The sequence below is a fragment of the Chiloscyllium punctatum genome, chromosome 47 (assembly GCF_047496795.1).
Source record: "Chiloscyllium punctatum isolate Juve2018m chromosome 47, sChiPun1.3, whole genome shotgun sequence".
Classification (NCBI taxonomy): Eukaryota; Metazoa; Chordata; class Chondrichthyes; order Orectolobiformes; family Hemiscylliidae; genus Chiloscyllium; species Chiloscyllium punctatum.
The window spans coordinates 2691706-2701140 of record NC_092785.1 but is presented as its reverse complement, the minus strand read 5'-3'; the positions used below and the strand labels follow the sequence as shown (position 1 = coordinate 2701140).

Sequence of the window (9435 nt, the reverse complement as noted above, 5' to 3'; positions counted from 1 at the left end):
GCACCTGGAGGAAACCCACGCTGACACGGGGGGTGGGGGGGGGGGGGGTTGTAGAAAGTGCAAACTCCACACAGAGAGTCGCCCGAGGGTGGGATCGAACCCGGTCTCTGGCTGCTGTGAGGCAGCAGTGCTCACCACTGAGCCACCCATTGAATAGGAGAGCAGGCACGATGGGCTGAATGGCCTACCCCGTTAATTTCAATGCAAGTTGGAAGCGAGAAAGTATGTTCCCCAGATGATGCCCAATTGGTGCAGAGTCAGTAACCGTGAGTTTTGCCTCTATTTTGGTGCATAATCATGATCATGATGGAATTGGGAGAGCAGTCGCGACGGGCCGAACGGCTGAGGTCAAGGTCTTGCCCATTGTGTGGAATTTCGGTCCACAGCCTTTTAATGCGGCGTGGGGTTGTACCGCCTTTAAGGCCTGAGGGGCACGTGGCGCGGCTCAGCGCTGGCACATCCGGGTAACGGGGCTGCGGGGCACGTGGCGCGGCTCAGCGCTGGCACATCCGGGTAACGGGACTGCGGGGCACGTGGCGCGGCTCAGCGCTGGCACATCCGGGTAACGGGACTGCGGGGCACGTGGCGCGGCTCAGCGCTGGCACATCCGGGTAACGGGGCTGCGGGGCACGTGGCGCCGCTCAGCGCTGGCACATCCGGGTAATGGGGCTGCGGGGCACGTGGCGCCGCTCAGCGCTGCCACATCCGGGTAATGGGGCTGCGGGGCACGCGGCGCCAATGGGAGGGCGCGTTGTTCCAGGGTGGGCGGTGTGCGGCAGCAGCCAATGGGAGGGCGCGTTGCTGATTGATCCCGTTTGGCGGCGCGGAGCAGGATCCAGGGATGAGGCTCGTGGTGACGGGGGGCAACGTCAGCGGTAAGAGGGGGGTCATGAACCCTGACCCTGAACCCTTAACCCTGGGGGGAGTGAACCCTGACCCTTAACCCTGGGGTAACGTGATCAGTCAGGGGACATTCACACTGACCCTTAACCCAGACCCTCTCACCCTTGACCCTTAACCCAGACCCTCTCACCCCCTGACCCTTAACCCAGACCCTCTCACCCCCTGACCCTTAACCCAGACCCTCTCACCCCCTGACCCTTAACCCAGACCCTCTCACCCTTGACCCTTAGCCCAGACCCCCTCACCCCTGACCCTTAACCCAGACCCCTCACCCCTGACCCTTAACCCAGACCCCCTCTCCCCTTGACCCTTAACCCAGACCCCCTCACCCCCTGACCCTTAACCCAGACCCTCTCACCCTTGACCCTTAGCCCAGACCCCCTCACCCCTGACCCTTAACCCAGACCCCTCACCCCTGACCCTTAACCCAGACCCCCTCACCCCCTGACCCTTAACCCAGACCCTCTAACCCCTGACCCTTAACCCAGATCTTCACATCCCCTGACTCTTAACCCAGACCCTCTTACCCCTGACCCTTAACCCAGACCCCCTCACCCCCTGACCCTTAACCCAGACCCCTCACCCCTGACCCTTAACCCAGACCCCCTCTCCCCTTGACCCTTAACCCAGACCCCCTCACCCCCTGACCCTTAACCCAGACCCCTCACCCCGACCCTTAACCCAGACCCTCTCACCCCCGACCCTTAGCCCAGACCCTCTCACCCTTGACCCTTAACCCAGATCCCTTAACCCAGACCCCCTCACCCCCTCACCTCCGACCATTAACCCAGACCCCCTCTCCCCTTGACCCTTAACCCAGACCCCCTCACCTCCTGACCCTTAACCCAGACCCCTCACCCCGACCCTTAACCCAGACCCACTCTTCCCTGACCCATAACCCAGACCCCTCACCCCTGACCCTTAACCCAGACCCTCTCACCCCCTGACCCTTAACCCAGACCCTCTCACCATCTGACCCTTAACCCAGACCCGCTCACCCCCTGACCGTTAACCCAGACCCCTCACCCCTGACCCTTAACCCAGACCCTCTCACCCCTGACTCTTAACCCAGACCCTCTTACCCCTGACCCTTAACCCAGACTCCCTCACCCCCTGACCCTTAACCCAGACCACTCACCCCTGACCCTTAGCCCAGACCCCCTCACCCCTGACCCTTAACCCAGACCCTCTCACCCCCTGACCCTTAACCAGACCCTCTCACCCCCTGACCCTTAACCCAGACCCTCTCACCCCCTGACCATTAATCCAGACCCCTTACCCCTGACCCTTAACCAGACCCCTCACCCCTGACCCTTAACCCAGACCACCTCACCCCTGACCCTTAGCCCAGACCCCCTCACCTCTGACCCTAAACCCAGACCCTCTCACCCCCTGACCCATAGCCCAGACCATCCCATCCCCTGACCCTTAACCCAGACTCCCTCACCCCCTGACCCTTAACCCAAACCCCTTCACCCCTGACCCTTAACCCAGAACCCCTCACCCCTGACCCGTAGCCCAGACCCCTCACCGTGACCATCCACCCCCTTAACCCAGGTTCCCTCATTCCCGCATCCTGACCCTGAACCCTTCACCCTTATCTCTGACCACCTCATCCACGAGCACTGACCCCTAACCCCGAGCCCTCACTCCCTGACATGGTCACCTCCCCAGAAAACTAGACACCTGACTCCTGACCCTCCGACAGGGCCCACTCCCTCAGCACTGACCCTCCGACAGTGCCCACTCCCTCAGCACTGACCCTCCGACAGGGCCCACTCCCTCAGCACTGCCCCTCCGACAGTGCCCACTCCCTCAGCACTGACCCTCCGACAGTGCCCACTCCCTCAGCACTGACCCTCCGACAGTGCCCACTCCCTCAGCACTGTCCCTCCGACAGGGCCCACTCCCTCAGCACTGACCCTCCGACAGTGCGGCACTCCCTCAGCACTGACCCTCCGACAGTGCCCACTCCCTCAGCACTGACCCTCCGACAGTGCCCACTCACTCAGCACTGACCCTCCGACAGTGCGGCACTCCCTCAGCACTGACCCTCCGACAGTGCCCACTCCCTCAGCACTGACCCTCCGACAGTGCCCACTCCCTCAGCACTGACCCTCCGACAGTGCCCACTCCCTCAGCACTGACCCTCGGACAGTGCCCACTCCCTCAGCACTGACCCTCCGACAGTGCCCACTCCCTCAGCACTGACCCTCCGACAGTGCCCACTCCCTCAGCACTGACCCTCCGACAGTGCCCACTCCCTCAGCACTGACCCTCCGACAGTGCCCACTCCCTCAGCACTGACCCTCCGACAGGGCCCTCTCCCTCAGCACTGATCCTCCGACAGTGCCCACTCCCTCAGCACTGACCCTCCGACAGTACCCGTTCCCTCAGCGCTGACCCTCCGACAATGCCCACTCACTCAGCACTGACCCTCCGACAGTGCCCACTCCCACAGGACTGACCCTCCGACAGTGCCCACTCCCACAGGACTGACCCTCCGACAGTGCCCACTCCCTCAGCACTGACCCTCCGACATTGCCCACTCCCTCAGCACTGACCCTCCGACAGGGCCCACTCCCTCAGCACTAACCCTCTGACAGGGCCCACTCCCTCAGCACTGACCCTCCGACAGTGCCCACTCCCTCAGCACTGACCCTCCAACAGTGCGGCACTTCCTCAGCACTGACCCTCCGACAGTGCTCACTTCCTCAGCACTGACCCTCCGACAGGGCCCACTCCCTCAGCACTGACCCTCCGACAGTGCGACACGCCCTCAGCACTGACCCTCCGACAGTGCCCACTCCCTCAGCACTGACCCTCCGACAGTGTGGCACTCCCTCAGCACTGACCCTCCGACAGTGCCCACTCCCTCAGCACTGACCCTCTGACAGTGCCCACTCCCTCAGCACTGACCCTCCGACAGTGCGGCATTCCCTCAGCACTGACCCTCCGACAGGGCCCACTCCCTCAGCACTGACCCTCCGACAGTGCCCACTCCCTCAGCACTGACCCTCCGACAGTGCCCACTCCCTCAGCACTGACCCTCCGACAGTGCCCACTCCCTCAGCACTGTCCCTCCGACAGGGCCCACTCCCTCAGGACTGACCCTCCGACAGTGCCCACTCCCTCAGCACTGACCCTCCGACAGTGCGGCACTCCCTCAGCACTGACCCTCCGACAGTGCCCACTCCCTCAGCACTGACCCTCCGACAGTGCCCACTCACTCAGCACTGACCCTCCGACAGTGCGGCACTCCCTCAGCACTGACCCTCGGACAGTGCCCACTCCCTCAGCACTGACCCTCCGACAGTGCCCACTCCCTCAGCACTGACCCTCCGACAGTGCCCACTCCCTCAGCACTGACCCTCGGACAGTGCCCACTCCCTCAGCACTGACCCTCCGACAGTGCCCACTCCCTCAGCACTGACCCTCCGACAGTGCCCACTCCCTCAGCACTGACCCTCCGACAGTGCCCACTCCCTCAGCACTGACCCTCCGACAGTGCCCACTCCCTCAGCACTGACCCTCCGACAGTGCCCACTCCCTCAGCACTGACCCTCCGACAGGGCCCTCTCCCTCAGCACTGATCCTCCGACAGTGCCCACTCCCTCAGCACTGACCCTCCGACAGTACCCGTTCCCTCAGCGCTGACCCTCCGACAATGCCCACTCACTCAGCACTGACCCTCCGACAGTGCCCACTCCCACAGGACTGACCCTCCGACAGTGCCCACTCCCTCAGCACTGACCCTCCGACATTGCCCACTCCCTCAGCACTGACCCTCCGACAGGGCCCACTCCCTCAGCACTAACCCTCTGACAGGGCCCACTCCCTCAGCACTGACCCTCCGACAGTGCCCACTCCCTCAGCACTGACCCTCCAACAGTGCGGCACTTCCTCAGCACTGACCCTCCGACAGTGCTCACTTCCTCAGCACTGACCCTCCGACAGGGCCCACTCCCTCAGCACTGACCCTCCGACAGTGCGACACGCCCTCAGCACTGACCCTCCGACAGTGCCCACTCCCTCAGCACTGACCCTCCGACAGTGTGGCACTCCCTCAGCACTGACCCTCCGACAGTGCCCACTCCCTCAGCACTGACCCTCTGACAGTGCCCACTCCCTCAGCACTGACCCTCCGACAGTGCGGCATTCCCTCAGCACTGACCCTCCGACAGGGCCCACTCCCTCAGCACTGACCCTCCGACAGTGCGGCATTCCCTCAGCACTGACCCTCCGACAGTGCCCACTCCCTCAGCACTGACCCTCTGACAGTGCCCACTCCCTCAGCACTGACCCTCCAACAGTGTCCACTCCCTCAGCGCTGACCCTCCGACAGTGCCCACTCCCTCAGCACTGACCCTCCGACAGTGCCCACTCCCTCAGCACTGACCCTCCGACAGTGCCCACTCCCTCAGCACTGACCCTCCGACAGTGCGGCACTCCCTCAGCACTGACTGTCTGACTGAATCACGCTCGGGAATTGCAGTGCTATATTGTGTTTTATCTTCAAATATTGAGGCAAACATTTTTTCTGCTTTTTTTTGTGTATAGTTATTGGCAGAGCCATACACGCACTCTCTCGGATTGGGGAAGACTGTTACCTTGAGGCACTCGACGACGGCGTGAGTATTACTTTGAGAGACACCAGTCAGTGTACAGATATCTCCCTGAGAGAGAGGGGGGACTGAGAGACACCAGTCAGTGTACAGATATCTCCCTGAGAGAGAGGGGACTGAGAGACACCAGTCTGTGTACAGATATCTCCCTGAGAGAGAGAGAGGGGGGACTGAGAGAAACCAGTCAGTGAACAGATATCTCCCTGAGAGAAAGAGGGGACTGAGAGACACCAGTCAGTGTACAGATATCTCCCTGAGAGAGAGGGGGGACTGAGAGACACCAGTCAGTATACAGATATCTCCCTGAGAGAGAGAGAGGGGACTGAGAGACACCAGTCAGTGTGCAGATATCTCCCTGAGAGAGAGGGGGGACTGAGAGACACCAGTCAGTGTACAGATATCTCCCTGAGAGAGAGGGGACTGAGAGACCCCAGTCAGTGTACAGATATCTCCCTGAGAGAGAGGGGACTGAGAGACACCAGTCAGTGTACAGATATCTCCCTGAGAGACAGAGGGGTCTGCGAGACACCAGTCAGTGTACAGATATCTCCCTGAGAGAGAGGGGACTGAGAGACACCAGTCAGTGTACAGATATCTCCCTGAGAGAGAGAGAGGGGGGACTGAGAGACACCAGTCAGTGTACAGATATCTCCCTGAGAGAGAGGGGGGACTGAGAGACACCAGTCAGTATACAGATATCTCCCTGAGAGAGAGAGAGGGGACTGAGAGACACCAGTCAGTGTGCAGATATCTCCCTGAGAGAGAGGGGGACTGAGAGACACCAGTCAGTGTACAGATATCTCCCTGAGAGAGAGGGGACTGAGAGACCCCAGTCAGTGTACAGATATCTCCCTGAGAGACAGAGGGGTCTGCGAGACACCAGTCAGTGTACAGATATCTCCCTGAGAGAGAGGGGACTGAGAGACACCAGTCAGTGTACAGATATCTCCCAGAGAGAGAGAGAGGGGACTGAGAGACACCAGTCAGTGTACAGATATCTCCCTGACAGAGAGAGGGACTGAGAGACACCAGTCAGTGTACAAATATCTCCCTGAGAGAGAGAGGGGACTCAGAGACACCAGTCAGTGTACAGATATCTCCCTGAGAGAGAGAGAGGGGACTGAGAGACACCAGTCAGTGTACAGATATCTCCCTGAGAGAGAGAGAGTGGACTGAGAGACACCAGTCAGTGTACAGATATCCCTCTGAGAGAGAGAGAGGGGACTGAGAGACACCAGTCAGTGTACAAATATCTCCCTGAGAGAGAGGGGACTGAGAGACACCAGTCAGTGTACAGATATCTCCCTGAGAGGGAGAGAGGGGACTGAGAGACACCAGTCGGTGTACAGATATCTCCCTGAGAGAGCCCAGTCATTGTACAGATATCTCCCTGAGAGAGAGGGGGGGGGACTGAGAGACACCAGTCAGTGTACAGATATCTCCCTGAGAGAGAGAGGGGACTGAGAGACACCAGTCAGTGTACAGATATCTCCCTGAGAGAGAGGGGACTGAGAGACACCAGTCAGTGTACAGATATCTCCCTGAGAGAGAGAGGGGACTGAGAGACACCAGTCAGTGCACAGATATCTCCCTGAGAGAGAGAGAGGGGACTGAGAGACACCAGTCAGTGTACAGATATCTCCCTGAGAGAGAGGGGACTGAGAGACACCAGTCAGTGTACAGATATCTCCCTGAGAGAGAGAGGGGACTGAGAGACACCAGTCAGTGTACAGATATCTCCCTGAGAGAGAGAGAGAGAGGACTGAGAGAAACCAGTCAGTGAACAGATATCTCCCTGGGAGAGAGAGAGGGGACTGAGAGACACCAGTCAGTGTCCAGAGATCTCCCTGACAGAGAGAGAGGACTGAGAGACACCAGTCAGTGTACAGATATCTCCCTGAGAGAGAGAGGGGACTGAGAGACACCAGTCAGTGTACAGATATCTCCCTGAGAGAGAGAGAGGGGGGACTGAGAGACACCAGTCAGTGTACAGATATCTCCCTGAGAGAGGGGGGGGACTGAGAGACACCAGTCAGTGTACAGATATCTCCCTGAGAGAGAGGGGAGTGGGAGACACCAGTCAGTGTACAGATATCTCCGTGAGAGAGAGAGAGAGAGGGGACTGAGAGACACCAGTCAGTGTACAGATATCTCCCTGAGAGAGAGAGAGGGGACTGAGAGACACCAGTCAGTGTACAGATATCTCCCTGAGAGAGAGAGAGGGGACTGAGAGACACCAGTCAGTGTACAGATATCTCTCTGAGAGAGAGGGGAGTGGGAGACACCAGTCAGTGTACAGATATCTCCCAGAGAGAGAGTGGGGACTGACAGACACCAGTCAGTGTACAGGTATCTCCCTGAGAGAGAGGGGGGACTGAGAGACACCAGTCAGTGTACAGATATCTCCCAGAGAGAGAGTGGGGACTGAGAGACACCAGTCAGTGTACAGGTATCTCCCTGAGAGAGAGGGGGGACTGAGAGACACCAGTCAGTGTACAGATATCTCCCTGAGAGAGAGAGAGAGGGGACTGAGAGACACCAGTCAGTGTACACATATCTCCCTGAGAGAGAGAGGGGTCTGCGAGACACCAGTCAGTGTACAGATATCTCCCTGAGAGAGAGGGGACTGAGAGACACCAGTCAGTGTACAGATATCTCCCTGAGAGAGAGAGAGGGGACTGAGAGACACCAGTCAGTGTACAGATATCTCCCTGACAGAGAGAGGGGACTGAGAGACACCAGTCAGTGTACAGATATCTCCCTGAGAGAGAGAGGGGACTGAGAGACACCAGTCAGTGCACAGATATCTCCCTGAGAGAGAGAGAGGGGACTGAGAGACACCAGTCAGTGTACAGATATCTCCCTGAGAGAGAGAGAGGGGACTGAGAGACACCAGTCAGTGAACAGATATCTCCCTGAGAGAGAGGGGGGACTGAGAGACACCAGTCAGTGTACAGATATCTCCCTGAGAGAGAGGGGGGACTGAGAGACACCAGTCAGTGTACAGATATCTCCCTGAGAGAGAGAGGGGTCTGAGAGACACCAGTCAGTGTACAGATATCTCCCTGAGAGAGAGGGGACTGAGAGAAACCAGTCAGTGTACAGATATCTCCCTTAGAGAGAGAGAGGGGACTGAGAGACACCAGTCAGTGTCCAGATATCTCCCTGAGAGAGAGAGGGGACTGAGAGACACCAGTCAGTGTACAGATATCTCCCTGAGAGAGAGAGGGGACTGAGAGACACCAGTCAGTGTACAGATATCTCCCTGAGAGAGAGAGAGGGGGGACTGAGAGACACCAGTCAGTGTACAGATATCTCCCTGAGAGAGGGGGGGGACTGAGAGACACCAGTCAGTGTACAGATATCTCCCTGAGAGAGAGAGAGAGAGAGGGGACTGAGAGACACCAGTCAGTGTACAGCTATCTCCCTGAGAGAGAGAGAGGGGACTGAGAGACACCAGTCAGTGTTCAGATATCTCCCTGAGAGAGAGAGAGGGGACTGAGAGACACCAGTCAGTGTACAGATATCTCCCTGAGAGAGAGGGGAGTGGGAGACACCAGTCAGTGTACAGATATCTCCCTGAGAGAGAGGGGGGACTGAGAGACACCAGTCAGTGTACAGATATCTCCCTGAGAGAGAGGGGAGTGGGAGACACCAGTCAGTGTACAGATATCTCCCTGAGAGAGAGAGAGTGGACTGAGAGACACCAGTCAGTGTACAGATATCTCCCTGAGAGAGAGAGAGGGGACTGAGAGACACCAGTCAGTGTACAGATATCTCCCTGAGAGAGAGAGAGGGGACTGAGAGATTCCAATCAGTGTACAGATATCTCCCTGAGAGCGAGAGGGCACTGAGAGACACCAGTCAGTGTACAGATATCTCCCTGAGAGAGAGAGAGGGGACTGAG

General features: G+C 58.7%; 1 protein-coding gene across 1 annotated transcript in view; it reads left to right on the top strand.

Annotated features, from left to right (window-relative positions):
- The first annotated feature begins 781 nt into the window (after positions 1–781).
- The window catches only part of LOC140468495 (cell cycle checkpoint control protein RAD9A-like), a 119932-nt gene continuing 111278 nt past the window's right edge, over positions 782–9435 (top strand). The window contains exons 1-2 of the mRNA XM_072564575.1: positions 782–875; positions 5464–5534. Coding sequence (XP_072420676.1) covers positions 842–875; positions 5464–5534 — 105 coding nt within the window. The 5' untranslated portion in view covers positions 782–841. The remainder of the gene's footprint in view (positions 876–5463; positions 5535–9435) is intronic.